A 21,819-nucleotide genomic window follows, 5' to 3' on the forward strand; every position below is an offset into this window, starting at 1 on the left:
CAGTCTGTTCCTTGTGTCAGAACTCCTTTTGAAGCCAGTGAACTACATAGTGTACATATTGTTGTTTTGTGTCCAAAAATCGAAAATATAATTTGTTCCTTAAAAATAAAACAGGGTATAGCAGCTATTTGAAATTTCAAGCATTAGCAACAATTTGAGGTGTTTTGTTTTTCTAATCCAAAAGTTGCTTGGTGACACTTGATTCTTGTTTTTAATTCAATAAAAGGGAATAAGTTCGGAGGTAAGTTTGGGGAAAAGTTTAAAACCTTCTGTTTAAAGGTGCGTAATTTATTTCCTTAGATGGGGCTTGCCTTTGACGTGGTACACACATTGTTAAACACTTGCACTCACATAATGCACACTTCATTGATTGCTTTGTATTGAATTCCATATCCGTTGAATTGTAAGCATGCTTTCTGTTCAACCCGAACAGGATTAATAACTCTTCACGGGCGAAGTGAGTTAACATATGTACTTGGACAAAATGGCATAAATTGACAAAATAAATATTTGTATATAGAGATGCATACAGATTACCTGACAGGCTTCTTCGTGAAGTTGGTGATAGTCTTTTGTTTGTTCAGTTTCACTCGCACTGGAATTATCATCATGTCCTTCGCTCTTACGCGAATCGTCACCGCCGGACGTGCAGAACTGTCTCTCGTTGCAACAGTTCATTCTTCCGGTAAGAAATGCGGATAAAAATAATCGCTGGCTGTTCTTAAAATGCTCCACAAGTAAACTCGTACACTTCGAAGATGCCAGCGCGGTGGTCCTACTCATTACTTGTCCTCGAATGACCGTCAAAGGGCATCGTAGTGCGTCGGCGTTGACGTGACCTCCGGGCGACCCGGTCGATGAACTTAAAAGATTGAGAGGCCTTGAATGTGAAGGAAGTCCACTCAAGATCACGGGTTTAGGGTTGGGCACGATGTGTCGAAATTTGATGCAGAACTAATTAGCAGTGGTAATATAGGCGGTTTAACGGAGGAAACTAACTTGTTACTAATATTACGGCAGCTCCGGCCGGCTCCTTCGCTTCGCTCGGGAACTGGCGTATTGTTGCCTCTCCAGAGGGCGCCGTCTATGACCTTTGGCTTCGCGGTCAGTCTCCAAATCCGTACTTGAACTCGCGCTCCGATTGGCTGGAAACACGTAGACGCTGATGACGCTGATTGGCTGATACGCCCGGTAGAATTAAGGCGATACCGGAGGATTCAAATTGCTAACCAACGGTTGCTAAGGGCAATTTCCAAAATCAATCAAAATGCAAAGTTTTCATGGTTTTCTTTCATATTAAAGATTTGCAGAACCATACAATTCCAAAAGACGTAGGTTTGTCGCACGATTGGTCAGTGACGTCACACATATACAAATTTTCACAGCTCTATTTAAAAACGTTTCAGCTCCTACAAATTTGCATCAAATTTTCCAAAATTTCAGAATGTAACACATGAGATACCTGTTTAGAACCCCTAGCATGGATTAGGTTATCTGTTCGAGTACAAACGATTTTGAACAGGAAAATATCTAATGTGTCATTTTGTGAAATTTTGAAGGATTTAACGGTGATATCTCATAAAAATGATTTGCCAGGGATGTCATCGCAAAATTCTCTGAATAGAAGAAAAAATACAGGAATTCAAATCTATTTGTCTGTGCAGAGCTGAGTGTCCTAATGTTTTTTTAGCCTGCATCTGCGAAAGGAAGTTTGCAGTATCAGCGCAAAGGGCTGTTTACGTTTGTTTTTCAAAGCAATCACTCCTGCACCCAAATGTGTGTCCCATTAAACTTTGATGAAAACTGAAAATAATATGGAATTATGGTCTACTTGATATTCTTGTGTCTACAGAATGAGGATAAATGAGCTAAAACATGCAAACGGATACTGGCCTGCCACAGGCGGTTGCAATATGAAAATCACTCCACTGAGGTTCAGCTGTAAAACACAGTAGTGTGCGGGCGCTCCGTACCCCCAACCCCGAAAACACGACTGTGAGCAGTCTCAGCAATCTACTCATTTAGCCGGCTCCAACAATTTTCTTTGGAGCCAATCACATTGCATTATTATTATTAGGTGGTTTTTGTTTTGGGTTTTTTTTTTTGGGGGGGGGGCACACAACTGTGCTTTACAGTGTACACTAAGGTATGCTAATTATTTTGTTACAACTAAATAATGACTGTGAAAAGTTAACAAAGAAAACTAAAAAAGAGTGTTCAATTTACTTGGATTTTAATATCCATTTGATGGTGTTCATTTTTGGACATGTTGTTCTTTCATTTGAAATGTACCATACCACACTCTCTGTCAGTGTGTGTTGAGTAATAAAAGATTGATTGATAGATTGATTGATTATTCTTACATAGGTCAAGGCACATTTCAATGAATTGATCCGCAATAATATACATCTTGTCAGCAGACAGCTTAATAATTGATCACATGACAACTCGGCATTTTGTCGCTATTTATATGGTCACAAAACTGTAACTGTGAAACTATATCTCTCTATTCAGAACCTACTAATGCAAATAATTTGACTAAACACAATATGTGATGGGTAGGTTACTTTTCTAGCCCTTTGGTAAATTACCTTAAAACTTGGTGTTTCTGGTTTAAGGTAATAAATATTCAACCCTTGTGGCACCATGAAAAATGCAACTTTAAGTCTGAATTTTGGCACCATATTTTAAAAACATTTGTTTGAACATATTTCTGTAAGAGTTTTGTGTATTATTTTTCTCCATTAGTAAAATGGTATCTCATGTGAACAAATTTGAGTGGGAAGCCATTCTGAAGGAAATGAAGGACCGAGTTCCAGACTTGTTGGATGTTTTGGTTACAACCACTGTCCCAGTCATAGGGACAGTGTTAACTTGAGTAGATGTAGTAATGCTTGTATCTACCCTATATGTACTGTGTATGGCATTATGATGCAACAATGGCATCGTAACCTTAGTCTGCTTCAACATATGAATACAATACTAATGAGAATTGGCAAAGTAGACCCAAAGGTATTTACCATTAGATGATGAATTTACCAGACAATGTGTTGAGCTAAGTTTCCAACAATCCATAAGAGTACAACAATTGATCCATCATTTCACTGAATGTAAGAGTTCCCATCAATAATAAAATGTTACATGAAGAAATACGTAAGCTTAATACATTAAGCAATCACATTCTTCTGCGCAAATGTCTTACATTTTGCTTACTTATTGGTAATGATGTGCAGATTTGTGTAAATATTGTACTCTTACTTCAGTAAAACTTGGTACAAAAATATCAACCCTGATTGCATTTGAGAGGGGCCGTCGATAATAAAAGCTGACGCACGACAGACGTCATTCTTTCGTTTGGGGGGGGGGGTAAAACTCATTTCGTTTTGTGTGCGTCAAAATCGCATGAGGATTTTCTATTGTTTTCGAAGTGCGACTTTGCAGCGAGAACGCAAAACTACCTTCGCGTTCATCGAGAATAGAATGACCACAAAATACCGAGACAGAAAAGACAACGAAAAGACATGAATGTGAAATAAAAACTTGTATGCTTTTTCAACGTGAAACATGTATGTGAAACATTTTCCTACGTGCGAAATACATTATAATGTTCTGTCTAAAAAAGCGAAACGCGTAAATTGGAGGTTTATTAATTACTGTGCCCTTCCGGTATTTTTTCATTGGCGTGCGGATCGGAGAGCAGCGCGTGGGTTTGTCAGAAAGGGCATCATAATACGAAATTGATTTCGCATAAGAACTTTAAATTTCGTTTTGAAGGGGGGGGGGGTCAAGTAAAACGAAAGAATTACGTTTCTTGTGCGTCAGCTTTTATTATCGACCGCCCCTTATTCAGTCGCAACGCTGCGGTGCGAATAAGAAATTTAGATTCCTGATAATTATCATCTAAGAGGTACTTGGTCAAGAGCTGTAGAACAGCTTTCAGACCAGACATCAAAGGCTCTCCATTCATAAGTGATTATTTTAAAGAAACTGGGTCATGTTCCAATACATCTGTGTTTTAAGATATTTGATGCAAAGATTATTCCGATTCTGCACTATGGTAGTGAACTATGGGGCTATATTGAAGCACCAACCATAGAGAAAATACACATAAAATTTTGTAAATTTTTACTCTCTTCTTATTCATCACATATCCATGCCTCAATAAGAGGCGAATTGGGTCGACCAACGTTAAGGGCCATTCGATTGGTTAGAATTGTCAAGTATTGGTTAAGAATATTAGGATGCATCCAAATAGCTATGTTGTTCAGTGTTATCGTTTTCAATGTAAACTGACTGATGGTAACAGGAATGCTGGGTAAAGAATTTGAAATCAATTTTATTGTATTATGGATTTGGGGAGCTGTGGTATAATCATGGGTTTGGGAATGGGTTTGGTCACGTTGTGAGTCCGTTTGGTGGTTCGGTTTGTTTGTTCTATGTTTCTTTACTTCGGTAAATTTTGTTTTGACTGGTGTGTCTTTTAGATTTTTGCGGAGGTTTGTGAATTTTTAGGCAATAAGTACCACTGCGGGGTACGGATTTTATGTTTATTGGATCAAGATACTTACAAGTATCCTGGTTGATGTGCTTGTTCTCGTACATTTTGATTAATAGTTCGTTTACTTTGTTTACTGTTTGTTCTGGCTTGTTGTGTATAATACTGAGTGTTGCGTAATTGCCTTTCGCATTCGAGTACGTAATCGTTTGTGTTGACAATGACGAAAACCCGACCCTTGTCGAAGGGTTTTTTTTCCCGAAATTTGTCTATTGTTTGCAAGCTGGTTTATCGCGATTCTTTTAGCGCGCGACATGTTTTGTTTCCTTGTTTGAAAGGGTATCTCTAGAAGTGCGAGTTTAGCAGCTTCAGATAGCTTTCAAGGTTTTGTTTTGTTGTTCGTGGAGCCCAATTTGACTTTTCTTTGAATTGGTGTTGTTGCGATTGTTTGTGTCTCACGACGTAGCGTAGTCATATTTTACGACTTTATTTGTTGAAATCCTGTGGTGGTTTTATTCTGTTTGGTTTTGTTGGTGTCCGAATTAATTTTAAGGCTTTTGCCTAGTACTATTTTACGGAGTTTCATAGTTTGAGCGATGATAGGTTGTTGTTGAATTTCATGTTGCTGTCGGCTTTTCTTTGGAATAGCTGATTTATTTCCACTGCCATTTTTTCTGTTACGTTACGGTGATTGTTTATTTTCTATCTAATGTTGTGTTACAGTTGTTTGTTATGTGTACGATTTTTGTTTGTGTGTTCTATGTAATTTTATGGGTTTTTTTAGTAGCTCTCTTTTTGGAGTATTTGGTGGCCCTGAAAAGGGCCGCATGGTATGGGTTTTGTTTGCGCTTGGCGCGTTTGTTTTGGCGATAAGCCTAGCTTTTTTATGCTTCTTTTCGCCGATTCGATGTGCTTGGTGAGTAGGTGTTGCCGCCTTCTTGTCACTGTGTGTGCGTACATGGACGGTCTGCATAGCCCTGAATGTGGTCTCGATTTTACAATCAAACTTACAATTTAGGAGTATATATCAAAACTGATAAATGATTTATGTTTTCACATGGGTTCACAAAATTTTACGGCTCGGACTATGATTTCACAAGTTTCTATAAAAAGTATAAGGCGCGGGGTATTATAATTGACTGATTCCTGTAGCTATGATAGGCTACATTCAGGACGGGCAGTAATTAGTAGGCAAAACAGGTGGTTTTCACCGTGGGCAGAACTCGGTGCGATGATACTGAACATTAATAGTAAGCCTGTCACCTTGAAGGTAATGCTGTAGGTGAAACAAGGACTTCAAACGCACGATGGTACAAACAACACCACAAGTGAAACGTACACATAGAAATACACGCGTTCCTACGTTGTGCCCACCCGGGCCACGCGATTAAAATATGACTGATAATGCTGGATATGTTAATTGGGTCGGTAAACAGTCATTAATAGTTTAATTGACTACCTGGGTGATTGGCAGGTCGTGTCTAACGACGCATATGCAAAGCAGGCCAAAAGACAAAAGCCCCCAAAGATATTGACAGCTGGCCAGGGGTCACCATGAATACGTAATGACGCTTCACTACGCAGAAACTGCGTAGTCAAGCCCTTCTTAACCGGTCAAACCCTCTTGGCATTTTCCCTCATGAACATCAAGCATACCGAAATTCTGAAAATCTGTGTCATAATCAGTGATAGTCATACAAGTGCATATTTATTACACACAATATTGATGTAACTTGTCTTTTAATTTAACCAAAGGGCCCTCGATCTCTGATGATGATGTTGATGATGATTGAGATGATTATGATGATTGTTGTTATTGATGTATTTGCAGAAAAAACAAAGTACTATGATATGTGCTGCAAAATTCTAGGCTGTATTGAATTTTGCAGCACATATTTTGTTCTTTTCTTTTAATACTATCAACAACAACAATTACAACAACAGATATACTGAGTCCAGATATATTTGTTTATTTTTTCTTCATTAAAAAAAAAAATTAATCATCATCACCATCATCATCATCACCATCATCATCATCATCATCATCACCATCATCACCATCATCATCATCATCATCATCATCATCGGAGATCAAGGGCCCTGTGATCATTTTGAGAGATGTCTTGACGCGTCTCTAGAAAGCCAAAGGTCCTAGACGGCGCCCTCTGGTGAGGCAAGGCGTGCTTTGTACAGTTCAAAGGTCATATTATCGTACTCCTTCACTTCCCCCTGTCCGGCCTTGTGAGTCTGTCACTTCCTTTTCGGAATGGGGCGTACAGAAATCTCGCATTTTGATTTATTTATCTCAAACTTAATAATAATGGAATTAATAGACATACAGTGTATATGTTTCTGCCAGTTTTAGGAAAAGGAAATAACGTGTGAAAAAAATACAGTGTAGTATAATGTCATAATGACAATTTTAAAAGCCTGGCTATTTAATGGTATGATCCACCCACAAACCCTTGCGCGAAATCTAGTGTATTTCCATCATGGCAGCTCTGGGTACGGTCGACGGACACTAATGGTCACAATCTACGCATAAACATTGTGGAAAAATGATCATGGGTTCTCGAGTGAGGTAAGAGGGTGTTTTTATAGTTCAGTAAAGTCAGTTAGACATGTTCACTAATGGATATATTGCCGCGAAACTGGAGGTAAAGGCAGATCTCTCTCAATCAGTTGTCTGGCAGATCGAACAATGTGTCTGAATAACAAGGTGACCTGTTTTTAGCGTTGTTTCCGTCAGCTTGCGGTGTCGGTCCGTGGGAATTTACCTCATGTGTATAGAACATATCCTGGTGAACAGGAGTTTCATGCGCACACTTAGGATGCGTTTACTTAGACGACTTAGTGAAAAAGGGGGCGCGAACCCTGACAGCCAAGTCTAAGATGAAGCTGGTGTACTTCTGACGATAGGTGTTTCGGCGAGGTTGGGGCGAATGCTCAATTGAACTTTGCGGGTGTCTTTAAAGGAAGTGTAACTGTACTGATTTGCTCCAACAAAGCTCAGGTCTTCTTTTCAAAGTCATCGAGTAACAAACTGCATCCTTTTTCATGTTAAACTTTAAGCCTTTTTCCCGACCGTGAAAGATTAAACAAGGAAAACAAGTAATAGCGAGAGGGATTTTTAAAGGGGCGTGCCGTTACGGATATATTTCATCGCCTTTAATACTGTAGTGTAAATCCAAAGAGGTTATCCGTACGTTCGACAAAGTGGGTATTGTTCAAACAGTTTAATAATGGCCTTGGGAAAATGTATTTGTCGATGGACTATATACTGTAGCCGTGGGATTTTAACGAGTATTTGGAGACGTGGTTAGTGTCGTTGGGAAAGGAAGTTGTCATAATATGTTCTGTGGGCGCTAGTACTAGTAGTACAACTGCAGCTAGCAGATGTGACTGCAGCCTGCAATAATTTTGTTCACTCTGTTTTAAATAATTCGTTGAGTCAGCTGTGTGAGTCATACCTACAAACCAACAATAACAACAGATTATGTGCTGGTATTGTGATCTAGCCAGATTCCCATGCTCTTTATCTTTCAAAGGAGTATAAGGGACACGGATACTATATAGTCAACCAATGTAGATGCTGCTTCTCTATCTCTATCGGCTGAAACCAAGGAGGTAGTGTGCTACTGCTTTGGTTGAACTATGAAGGAGGAAACGAGACCTCCATGGTTGAACCATAGACAAGAGGGAATATTGTATATACTGGTTGAACTTTTCCAGTGCCCTGCATTGTAGATTTCATCATTCTGACCCCAGTCCTGGCACACGCAGGATTCAGATTCACTGAAATAAGGCCAAGAAAAATAAAAAGTTTGTTTCTCATCCTAGATATATTTCACAAATGATGCGGTGACATGGGTTTTTTAATCTCAATTTTTTTATTCTTCAGTCAATAATAATGCAGAAAAACACATGAAAACAGCATAAGAATGCATGCAGAGATAAATGCACAGCAGTGTTGCTTTATTATTTTTGTATGGCAACAGTTTTGCGGTTTGACTTTTAGTGCAGCAATGCACAGTTTTGACAGCGTAATATAATGTTCAGTGACATATGTGTACAGTTCTGAATGGAATGTTAGTGTCAATTATTTCTGTTTATACAGCACTGTGTTATGTACTATCATCTTGTATTTTGTGTTTATTTATTTATTTATTTATTTAATTTGTTTCCTCATGAGAAGAAAAAAAGGTTGATGTGGTGAATCTGAATTGATGCGTGCGAGGATGAGAAACAAACTTGTTATTTTTCTTAGCCTAATAACATTTCAGCAGATTTTGTTCTGTCAGTCCTATGCTGATTCATTTAATGTGATCTTTTTGAGTCTAGAAGAAAACGTAGCACGATTAAAAGTAGATTCCATCACCAGTAGATGTAATGAAGGAAAGAGTGTATGGACTCGAGCTCCATAAAATCATAATTGTCGCTTTCCTGTTGTCTACTTGGCAGGTGGCCTTCTTCTTACTGGGTTTATTTTTAAGACAAATGAAATATTGTATTCTCCGAAAAGCAGTAAAAGGAAGAGGTCATTTTCTTTGTGGATTCTGTGTCAGAAAACCCTATAAAATCAATGTAAATGTAAAATGGCAGAGTTTGTGTTATTATAATGCTGCATTTGCCGTTACTGTTCTGCTGTACAGTGGACAGGGCATGTTGTAGTGTGATTAATCATGATAAAGCAACAATAAAACTGTCAATTCAAAGGTAAATGTTGTCAAACATATAATACTAAAGTGCTTTCACAGTGGTGTTTCAAACAGAGTCAAACTGACCATATTGTTCCTATGTAGCCAAATTCACAACTACATGTACATGTTAGACAATGTCTTAATTGTTTTAAATACACCTGTATTCTTAATTTCTATTGTGGAAGAAAACAGATCAAGTGGCCTTCCTCATTGTCATTGATTGAGCATTTCCATTGTGTTCAGTGTACAGGGTCACAACAAACAATAAATCAATACAGAGAAATCAAAGGGCCCGTGATCAGTACATACAACAAGAACAAAATGAAACGAAATAGTTAGTGATGCATTATACTTTTATTTCAGTCCAGGAAGTGGGGATCCATCATCCTTTTCATTTACATTTTATACTATACACAAATTCCTGTTTATGCCTAATAAATATCTCGTTTCCATTGTTTCAGTCTTATCTGGATTCCTTTAGAGAGCATTCATTCCGACAGTATCAGGAATTTACCTTTTTTAAGCAGCTTTCCATCTGGCTATTTGAGTTATATAGTGTGTTTGAAAATGCTGATTATGTCATAGACCTCTCGAGGGTCTATTAGTACCCAGACATCGGACTGTCTGTACTATGGTAGTGTGCTGTTAATAAATTCTGTACTCGGCTAATATTGCCTTTTAAAACAGAGTCATAACTGTTCGTAGCGTCTGAAAACATCTCACAAACTGCTAATGTTGTTATTGTCTGTCTTTTTTATATGTTTACAGGATGTATTTATGCATACACTTCACCACTTCACACCTCCATATATATATATATATATATATATATATATATATATATATATATATATATATATATATATATATATATATATATATATAAATATATATATATATATGTATATATCACGTACACATACGTACACACACATATAGTATGTATATATGCATACCACACATACACATACATCTACAGTATATATATATATATATATATATATATATATATATATATATATAGATATAGATATTGATATGTGTATATATATCACGTACACATACGTACACACACATATAGTATGTATATATGCATACAGACATACACATACATGTACAGTATTGCATACAATGTATGTGCATGATTGTGTCAAGTTTTTGTCAGAATCGCTTTATTTCCTTATAAGCTCTATTAATAAATGTCATTATGGAACAAAGGAAGTAAGTTGCTGTTGCTTCAAGTTTTTCACATGTGATCTTTGTTTAAGTCTTGATTCAATGGGCAGCTTGAAAAGGCAGGTGCACACACTATATCATTCACTCACACACACATACACTATATATATATATATATATATATATATATATATATATATATATATATATATATATATATATATATATATATATATATATATATATATATATATATATATATATATATATATATATATATATATATATATATATATATATATATATATATATATATATACACACACACACACACATTATGTGTGTGTGTATAGTGAAACCTTCGGGACACCTCTCTAATCAGAACACCTCTTTATAAGGGACAGATTTATCATGCCAAAAGTTACACTTTGAATAGAATTTCAACTGTCTATTAACCCTTTGCACCCTGACCCCCTGTTACCCTATGACATTATGCGGACATTTCTGTCCGAGCCAGGTTCAAAGGGTTAAGGACACCTCTACATTAAGGACACCTCTACATCAAGGACACTATTTCCATTCTTGAAGGTATCCTTAATAGACAGGTTTCACTGTATATATATACATGTACCAGTATAAGAGGTCCCAGTCAGAATCCAAATTTCCCAAGACAAGATTTGGAATATAAATTCCTAAAACATGAGTGTGCAGTGGTGAACATGGCCATCAAATGTTGTTCATTGTGTACTGGCCTTGAAAAACCATGCATGTGTTTGCTTATGTTGACGGGAGTAACATACATATAAGTTACACATGTATAAATGTGCAAATAGGACAAAATCTGTGACTTCTGATATGTATACTATTTGCTGTCATCACTGTATACTTGTGCTGTGTGTGTTCTGCCCTTTCAAGATCGTAACTATCTGCTGTACATTTGTATGTAATCACAAATCAGTGGTAAAAAGGATATAAACATGTTTTTCAGTGTTATGTTACTGTGTCAATACTTAATGTCAAAACAAGTGTACTGTAACGTCATGAAGACAGCAGTGATTCAGTGATCTTTTGAAAGAAGTAAAAAAGGTAGCAGATAACAACACAATACAAAAGTCAACAAAAATAGACAGCAAGGATATGGGAGGTGAACGTCCTCCACATGTTCTGATAAGATATTTTTTATGAAAAACCTTCAGCTTTGTTAATATCAATGAGAGTTGGCATTATTTTATGTTCACACACCATTTCCCTAGAGCATCCGCCAGTTTCACTCCATTATGTATATTTCCTCATAGCCAATCATGATTACACCAGTGCCATATTGTCTGCACAAATTCACAGGAAAATTTAGGGCCACAATCCTAATTGTTTATTCGTACATTTAAGATCAGTATGCAAACGTAGACATCATCCCAGGAGTAACGCTGCACACTGTAGTTGTGTATCTCACAAGTGCTTGTTATCAATGAAATGTATTTTACATTCAGGAAGTGCATGTATGGTCAATGCAGTCATCGGAAAAGGATTTAGCCTGTGCTTTATATATGAAAGGCCCCAGTTGTAACCAATTCACACCCATCCTGGCAAGGTTTTGGTCTACACTTTTCAACAAAAAATTTAGAATGGGCAAGGATGAGATATTTTTAGGCGCAGCCTTAACTTTGTCAAGTTTTGATATTTTCATTGTTTCTGCTCCGTGACACAAGTACGTTTGGTTATTCTTCTCCTGAAGTCTGTACGAAATGTAAATGTATGTATTGTTTGACAAAACATTGGCCTTGCCTATGCAAGGTAACACAGCTAACTCACTGTGTAGAATATGCAGTGTTATTGTCAGTAAATCAGTTGTCGTCAGTACTGAAATTCATTGGTCAACAGTGAAATCAGACAACACACACAGGCATGTTGTGTTTACATAATCAACACTCATTTGACATGATTTGGGGTATAGAGCAAGAAACTGTATTTTTGTGTAGAGAACAAATATTGGAATATACCGGTATAGCAAAAGTTAGCAATGGAGTATTAAAGATGGGGAGCCAAGTTCCTGCAGTCCAGTTCAGAGAAGTATCATGTGTTGTTAAAGGGACAAAATGGGCCATGAATTAATGGTTTTGTTAATCGTGTCTAAAACCGGGGTCTAATATATTTATGATACCCAATCATTTTGTGTCTTTTGACATGTCAAGCATTATAAGTAGTATCTTGTATAAAAAAAAATTCATGAAAAATGGCCGACTTTGTCCCTTTAAGAAAATGAAACTACATGTAGCAGTCTAGTATAAAGGATGTCCCTTATAGGTTGTCAATATAAGATAATGGGACTGTAATCAGACAGTTCACATTTCATTAGTGTTCTCTGATTCATTTTGTGGTCTGGCCTTTCAGTGTTCTATTTTTGACATTATTTTTTACGTCCACAGTTCATCAGATATACAAAAAAGGAAGTGAAGTGAAAAGGTGACAGACAAACACACAGGAAATAGTAATGACATTTAGATAAATAATTGTCTTGGATCGGTGTGACTCCCCCAAAAAAGTTGCTGTATCATTCACAAAATAGTCAATAAAATATCTTCTTTTGCATTTCCAAATTAAATGAGCCATAACTGCCTATTGCAACCACTTTGAAAGAAATACCTTGGCCATTACACATGAGGAATTCTGTTCACGATTCCCTCATCATAGTAGTTGTAATTAAGTAATCAAATAATCAATATATAGGTACTGTATTAATCTTCGCTTCAAATATTGTATGGTATTCATTGGATAATTGACATCTCATAGAATGATTAATTTTTTAAGTAACTGTTGTACTCGACTTACATTGAGAAGCAAAATAAAGGGTCAACCCTGTGTTTCTGAATAGATGCATGTACACTGTAGTTGCTGTGAATTTGAACTTAATTTTAGGCAACAAGTCTCTCGTACTGTAGGAAATTTTGAGGAATTTGACAATTCGGTGTTGTCAGATGTATGTACATGTACAGTAGCAACCTTGTCTTAAACATGCATGCATGTATAACCATACTATGAAACAATAGAAAAAAGGTTTTAAGACCACAGAAGACCACTTGAAACCTACAGTTGAAATTGATACATGTGATGTGGGTTAACCTTCTATGATTTCTTACTGAACAGAACACTGTGAATTCATCTGTGTGTGTTCCATTATATTGTACATGTACATTATTTCAAACATGTATGTAAAGTGTAAGGTTTTAGTTGAGGTATTCCAGTGGTTTTCAGTTCATAGATATGAAAAAATATGAATTCCAATTTGCTCTCAAATGTACATGTATGCACATTCATAATTGATAATACACTGAGAAAAGGCCATCTCCATGTCTAGACTCCCACCAATCAAAGCCTGTATTTATATTGTGTTCAGACCACAATATAATCATCCCTTTGAGTGTTGTAGTTTTTCCCATCAAAATTTTAGTGCAACATTTTAGATAGTTGACTAATTTTTCAGAATTTTTCTGTAATTGTTTTGATAATTGTAGACCAAAAGGATGTAACTTTTAATTAGCTTGCTTTTTGCCAAGATTTTGGGGAAAATCTGAAAACAAGTTTGTCTGCAAACAAAATTGTCTGCGCTATATTTTGTTAAGGCAACAAAAATTGACTTTAGCTCTCAAAGGGTTAATATACATTATTATACATCTACCATCGAGAACAATAGAATTTAGCGTGCGCTAAAAAAGCCGTACGGAACTCGCGCCCGTTCCGTACGGCACGGTTTCAAGGTGCCCCATTCCCTGCGGCTGTATCTGCGCGTTCACTGTAGAACGGTTTCAAGGGACCCCTTGGACGAGTGCCAGAACAAGTCTCGCGCGCGCTCTGTACGTACGTAGTGCACACACTCCAAAACTTGCAGAAGCGCGTCCGAGGTAGCGTTCCACACTGGCGCGATAAAATCGGAAGAAAAATTGTTGACATTGCACGAAAACGGTCACTACTCCGACATTTTGATGCCCTGATCTGGAATTTAAGATGTATAATAATAAGGTTATTACGAAAATACCGCAAAGGATGCACTCGGACATTGGCGCCGCGCATCGCCCTCCGCTTCGCGTCGGGCGATACGCTGCGCCAATGTCCTCGTGCATCCTTTGCGGTATTTTCGTAATAACCTCATAGTACAGTGTATATACAGCATAGTAGATATGTGCATGTATTCTTAAACAGTGATTCCACTGATAGAGAATGCATGCAGCATATAAATTCAATACTCAGCATACTTAGACTACATGTATGTCATGCTAACATTTCATTTCTGGGCAATCTCTCTGATACATGTAATACCAACCAAGTATTGTAATTCTGTCTTCGGTACGGATTGCAAGCACAGATCTTTTCCTAAAATGATGCGGAATTATACAATTGCCCATTTGGTAGAATTGTTCAATACTTTTCATGCATGGTGCCTGTCACTGCTGGTGGAGTGAGGGGGGTGGGGGAGGTTATCAGCCGGTTGGGGTCATAATCAGAGAGAAACCAGAAGGTAGCTGATGACTATGAAGTTATGTTCTGGTGGTCTGCGAAGCTTTAACAGGCAATGTTGACACTTGAAGATATCTTATCAAAGTTTGACCTGAATTTGAGGGCAAGAACGCTTCACTGAACATTTAAACATTTTATTTCCCAAATGTAGTTATTTTGTTTGCGTTCAAATGACAGTACAAGAACTGATGAATTTTTTTATGAGATAACAACGTGTATGTAAAAGAGATGATCAAATTGTTGCTAGGAATACAAATAGCAGTTAGTGTTATATCTGAAACGGTGACCCCATACACACGATTCCATGGAACCGTGAGCAACATGCTCTTCTTGTTTCAAATGTCTGGTCAACGCACGCAAACAAGTCCCACCCGACATTCTTAACCTGCACAGTAGTAACAAAGCTAATTTTTGACCAAAGAGGTCCTGACAGGTTGCTCACTGTACTATTGTTGGATTGATGTTTACATATACATGTGAAAAAGTTGTTTGCATTTTGCAATTCTGAAAAACGACTAACTTGACAGTTACATTTACCAGGAAGGCGTATCAGATCCTGGCTATCTACTTGTACTTGCCATTATGTACATGCACAGTGGTCACCATAACATGTCAAAAATGAACAAAAATATCCCCAGGGCAGAACAGACACAAGGAAGTTGCACTCAAGGTTAAATCACCAACTGCCCACTGAGAGTGTCAACACTTTATATGCCTCTCAGTGTGTCCTGAGTCCGTCCTTGCATTTGATACTCCACTGCAAATGTCCACGTGTACATGTGTATTTGATACTCCACTGCAAATGTCCACGTGTACATGTGTACATAGATACCCTGTGTGTGTGTGTGTGTGGCGATACCACAAAGCTGATGTTTCACATGCCAGCTGTGAGAGCCAACAATATGGTACACAGTGCTTACGTCAACATCGACTGTATCATGTGGAATTACGGTTTACTTATCTCAGAAACCAACACATTCACAAAATTATTAGCAAATATTTTGTGTGTGCATGTGTGTGGCAGTGGCAAAATTTTATTAGCATGTACATGCTGCTTCTCTGCTATACCAATTCACTTTCCAAAGAATAATTACTTCATTTTACTAAGATACGAATGTGGCTTCTTGTATGATGAGCTTGTCTGATTACCAAAGTATAATGAGTTCAGGCTCATGCAGAACCTTGGCATAACATCCTCATGAATGCCATTTCCCTATCACATTTCCAGTTTTCCAAAAAACACAAACCAAGGTTTACATGTCAGAAGTTGCAGTATTTATTGCGTTATCTCATGCTGACTTGAATCTTGTTCAAATTGAAATGAGCATTGAAAATAAGTAAGTTGATAAATAAAAATATGAATGGATGAATTAATAAATTAATAAATGAATGAATGAATTAATAATGAACGCAAGAATGAAAGAAAGAAAAGGGGTTGTGGGCAGAGGTCATGCACAGACTTTATTCTTGTCTGTAATGTACCTGTATATATATGTGTGTTTCTGAACATGTGTACAAGGTGTACATGTGTATGTAAAGCATCCTATTATATATACAGGGCGTATCTTCCGTGTAAATTACCTAACATTTTGCTCTCTCTGTCTGTCCGACAGAGAGAACCCAGACCGGATCTTGGAATGTCTGGTGGAAGTCAGCGCACCAAAGGACCCTGACTCAGGTTGGTTGACTCTTGTTCTTACAGTAGATTGGATAAAAGCTTGCAATGCACAGATGGTGTATGAACAAAAACTAATCATAACTGCTACTGGTATTCCTTTGGTTGGGTTAATATAAGGGTACATGCATTGTCCATGTAGTCTTAGATGTCTATAGATCATTACAGTTGCTCATGCATAAATTGTCAAGTGTAGTGGCAGACTTACGTGTATGCTCAAAACATCAGTGTTTTTGGTACAACTGTAACTGATCAAGGGCTACAGCAATGGCACATGTCTACAGTACCTTGATTTGAATACAGTTTTAATCACAGGTCTTGAAGCATGGCATTTCACATAGAGCTGTATGGGGAGTCAAATGTCTTTCTTAGGACGGTGATTTGACCTTGAATATAAGATATATGTAATATGTATGTGTGAGTTGATAAGCATTTCTGTCCACAAATAGCATTCTGAAAAGTACTGTTTGTGAAACTATTAAAATGTAGTCTATTTGATGGCCATGTGTTGTGGAGCTTAGATAAACATATGCAATCTTGTTGGGTTTCTCCAAAATGGAATGGAGCATTCTATTGATATGTTAATAAAAACACAAAAGAATGCATTTTCACAACAAAAGAATATGCAAATTCAACATGTATATTGGCCACTCTGATGATTTTTTTCTATTCTGTTGAAAACACTGCTTGTTCTTTTCTGGTAACAGCATACATGTACACATCAAATTCTTTTCACACAAATCAGAAATCATAACATATGTGTAGTTAGCCCTCCTTCCGAAATCTCTCAAACAATCACTTCTGCTTTCCTTTGTGCCCTGCAGTGCAGTTTTGCAAGGTTATTGAAATAAGGCTTTAACACCTGTGAAACTGCAATGTATGTTCTGTGTAATAAAGCATAAAATTTGACAACCTTCCACCTTTATTAGCTACAGTACCACTCAACCTGAATAGAGCTGGTCCAAAAATGAAAACCTGATGTCATCTCTAAAAGCAGAGGTTTGATAAATGCAACTGGCATGTACTGACCAGCAACTTTACTTGTTGAAAATAGATTCAATCTAGGCACACACAAACTGTTAACTCTACACATACAGGCACATCCATGGAAGATGACAACGTTCCTGAAATCCAACAAGTTTAGAAGGACAGTAGCTGTAACTTCCTACTCGCCAAAGTATATTGAATTTGCTGCGATAAATAACTTGCCAACACAGCATCTATGCAGTGCCGTGTAAAATGTGGTTCTATTCTAGTATGGACCAGAATTCACTTGTAACAACAATAATAATCAAGCATACACATGCATTGTACCACAGTCGCTCGAGAGCTATTCAGCTCTGGGACTATTCGCCCCATAGACGAGTATACAGAAGCGAGAAATACCCCAAGTCAGGAAACAGAATGGCTATTTCGTATAGGGATTGTGCCACCATGTCATCTTCGACGTTCGATTTTACCGTGAAAAGTAGCAAGTTCATCTATCATGTAACCGTCGACCGTTCCCTATCATTCTCAAAATTCATACCTGGTACTTGATTTGCTTCACAAACGCTCGTTTCGTGTGATTTTCGGCCGAATTCGACGGACACGTCGCAAAAACATAAGCGTGAGCAACATTCCGGTCACCTTACAGTGGACGTTGGGCACCGCGCCGCGTACCCATGAGGGGTGACTGGAAGGTTGTTCATGCCTTATGTTTTGGCGACGTGTCTTCTGAACTGGGCCGAAAATCACACGAAAATTCATACCTGATACTTCATCTGCTTACAAAATGCTCATTTCCTGTGATTTTCGGCCGAGTTCGAGAGACACCTGGCCAAAACGTAAGCGTGAGCAACATTCCAGTCATCCCTCATGGGTAGGCGGCGCCAACGTCAGTAAAGTGGAGGTACCCAAGAGGTGACCGGAATGTTGCTCACCCCCAGGTTTTGGCGAGGTGTCCGTCGAATTCGGCCGAAAATCACACGAAACAAGCGTTTTTGAATCAGATAAAGTATCAGGTATGAACTTTTAGAATGATAGGGAACGATCGACGGTTGCATGATAGACGAACTTGCTAATTTTCACAGTGAAATCGTACACGGAATGTTACATGGCGCGGTTTTTATAGCCATTCTGTTTCCTGACTTGGGGTATTTCTCGCTTCTGTATACTCGTCTATGGGGCGAATAGTCCCAGAGCTGAATAGCTCTCGAGCGACTGTGATTGTACATGCTGAGTTGACAAGCTTAACGCCACATGTTTCTCAAAATGCTTTGGGGAATAGAACAAAAGTTGACCTTAAAACATTGAAAAAATCATCAAAAGTTAAAGCTTGGCTCTTTAAATACCCTTCATTCTCTACACATATGATAGTTTATTTTTATAGCCCATGAATCACTCTCTACACTGAGGGTCATACAGTTACTCTCTAAAATACTTGAACTCTTAGTCTTACCCATCAAATGAACAGTAGCTTTTACTGTTCCAGTCTAATGACAGTCAGATGGTAGAGATCTTTTGGTCTGTTATACATGTTTGCAGAGATGGGCAGAGTAGACAAAGACATTCTCAAGGCAAGGGCATTCAAAAACAGACATAAAAATAACATAAATCTGTGCATTTCTCAATTTTACCTTAAATTGGAATTTTTTTAGCTTAGGCAATACCAATCTCTATGTTTAAGTCTCACATATATGTGTACTTGTACAGAAACATAAGAAGCAGGCAATTTCTTTTCAACAGACAAAATGCATGTTGGAGATCCACATGGTGTGTACATGGTAGAATATTTAATTTGAATTTTAGGGACTAAGACAAGTAGTTTATTTCATGAAAATACCACTCCAAAGTTATGGCAGCCATTTGAAATTGTGTACATGTTCTTGAAGGCATGGAAATGAGTTATAAATTCACACTCATCAATGATCTTACCTGGAAATTTTGATTGATGCCATGATCTTGTATCCTAATAGAGGCATGAAGATAAGGCATATTAAAACAGTACCGGTATGAATTTGTACATCATAATCCAAATAAAGCTAAACCCTTTTCTTGTTGAATGCCTTGAAATTTGTTTGTCAGGTGTGTGTTTTACTCATCCAAGGCCCACTGACTGTTTCTGTTAGCACAACTTGATGACATTGCCGTGACATTTGTCAGTTTTCCCTGATTGATGCAAGGTACGGAAAATATAATCCCTGCATTGATTATTACATTTCTGGAATGGAGACCACCAAAGACGAGACACAGTTCAACAGTACCATTTATAGAAACTTTTATTAAAGCTCTGTAGCATATCTATCATCACATGGTGAGCTGTATGGTTTGTGTCTGTGTACTGACTAGCCTAAGCCTTGCAGATTTTGCTACCCTATACAGTCCCTTCCAGTCTATTGGTATGTCTTGTGTCTCCAGTAAAGCTCTTCCATTCCGCTCAGTAACCTTAATCCTTACTCCCAGATTGGTTGTGCTGCCAGTTAAAGTTCCCAGTGGCATTGTTGAGATAAAAGAGCCAAGGGGTGAAAAGGTCAAGGGTCAATCTGTTACCATCAAAATGAAAGTAGTCAGATCTTTGAACTTATCCGGGCAAACCTGATGTAGTTTTTTCTCCCTCAAAGATGAACATTTTACAACTTCTGCTTCTTTGTGAATGTTTTACTGTATACAACTATGACAGGAAGTTGTTTCGTTCTGAAAATAATATGCTGTGTGCTGACATTTTTCGGTGAAACAGTTCTTGTTTACTACATGTACATGTAGATTATCGACGTAGTGACACACGCAAATCTCATAGTGATAATGGCTGAATTGTCAGTTACTTCATATTGATAAGAACGCAATGGGAGTATAACATATCCTTTTGACATACATGCTTAAATTACTGTACACGACACACATACAGTACAACACACACGTACATACTGTAATATCTGTTACATTGTGGCATTCACCCCAGGGTCTGTCCCATATTTCATCGGCCGATAATCTCACAGTTGTAAAAGTAATTTACATACAGAGAATGTCTTGCATACATACTCCACAAACCAGTTCTAAACATTCAGTACAATGTTATCCACAGTATTTCAAAACATTCAGTTTTGATTGCTGCAGGGTGAGCAATCTTAAATATTTCCTCCTTTTTTGGAAAAAAAATAGTTGACGTAGATTCCTTCATGCAACTTTTATTTGCTGATGACTCTAGTATAGTGTGTAATGCTGTCATTGGTTTTGGTTCATAATTGTTGACATACCTGAAGGACAGTGGGCCCAGTCTTTCTGATGTCAGCAACACTTTGTGTGCACGTAACATTTGGAAACATCACCCTAAGGCCTTACATGTACATGTATGTACGGTGATGTGGAATTTTAATTCAATGTCTGCTTGGACCCATGGTCTTTCAGTTGCGCCGTAATTTCAGACGCTTTGGTTCTCTTTTCAGATATGGGACTTACCCCAGGTGCACCAGAGACCCTATCCACTGAATATTTGAATGAGTGCTTTTCTCACAAACATTCCCCATTCTCCTTTTTGCACATACTGTTGCTGCTCTGACTAAATCTGTGGCTTTTATATTGATGTTGTGATACAACCTTTCAGAAATTACAGCAAATTGCGTCAAAGCATTAAAAAAATGCATGGAAGGCTAGATATTTTCTTATGGAAAATCCTGCCAATACATGTGAAGGAGTGATTTTCAAAATAATCATGTTGATGACGCTAGTGGTATAGGAATGATAGAAATAAAACGGATCACAATATAACTAGATGTGTAATATAGTGTGTATAATATGCAGGGTTACAAAGCAGAGACACATATCAAGTGCACAGTGGCTGCGGTAGATTTCATATGATCTGATTGCAGAATCTGTACAATTAAAGATTCATTGTACAATGTAGTTGTTAACATTGTGATTACAGTCTCTTCTAAAGGAACCCCCTCCTTACATCTCACAACACATCTTGAACATTTCTAATTTGAATTTGTGTTTTCAGTCACTTCGGCATACAATGTATTTTGAACCAAAAATCTACTCATAAATGTTACATTTTGTCATGGAACCAGCAAATCTGTTGTGTACTGTACATGTAAGCACACGTCTATAAAGATTGATTGGTTTGTCACATGTACATGTACATTGTACACGTCCCTTTGGGTATTCTATTCAATAAGTTAGCAAATTTTTTACCAGGGCAAGAAGAATTTTTTACCAGGGCAGGAAGAATTTTTTACCAGGGCAAGAAGAAGAAAATGACATCATCCACTTTGTGTTCTGCAGAT

General features: G+C 37.6%; 1 protein-coding gene across 26 annotated transcripts in view; it reads left to right on the forward strand.

Moving 5' to 3' along the window:
• The first annotated feature begins 6,937 nt into the window (after positions 1-6,937).
• The window catches only part of LOC139152509 (DENN domain-containing protein 1A-like), a 70,044-nt gene continuing 55,162 nt past the window's right edge, over positions 6,938-21,819 (forward strand). For 14 of the 26 annotated variants that reach the window (XM_070725691.1, XM_070725669.1, XM_070725692.1 and 11 more), the window contains exons 1-2: positions 6,938-7,076; positions 16,494-16,558. In XM_070725691.1, the coding sequence (XP_070581792.1) occupies positions 7,054-7,076; positions 16,494-16,558 (88 nt within the window). In that variant the 5' untranslated portion in view covers positions 6,938-7,053. The remainder of the gene's footprint in view (positions 7,077-16,493; positions 16,559-21,819) is intronic. The other 12 variants (XM_070725677.1, XM_070725678.1, XM_070725690.1 and 9 more) reach the window with 5 other exon arrangements.

The sequence above is a fragment of the Ptychodera flava genome, chromosome 16 (assembly GCF_041260155.1).
Source record: "Ptychodera flava strain L36383 chromosome 16, AS_Pfla_20210202, whole genome shotgun sequence".
Lineage (NCBI taxonomy): Eukaryota > Metazoa > Hemichordata > Enteropneusta > Ptychoderidae > Ptychodera > Ptychodera flava.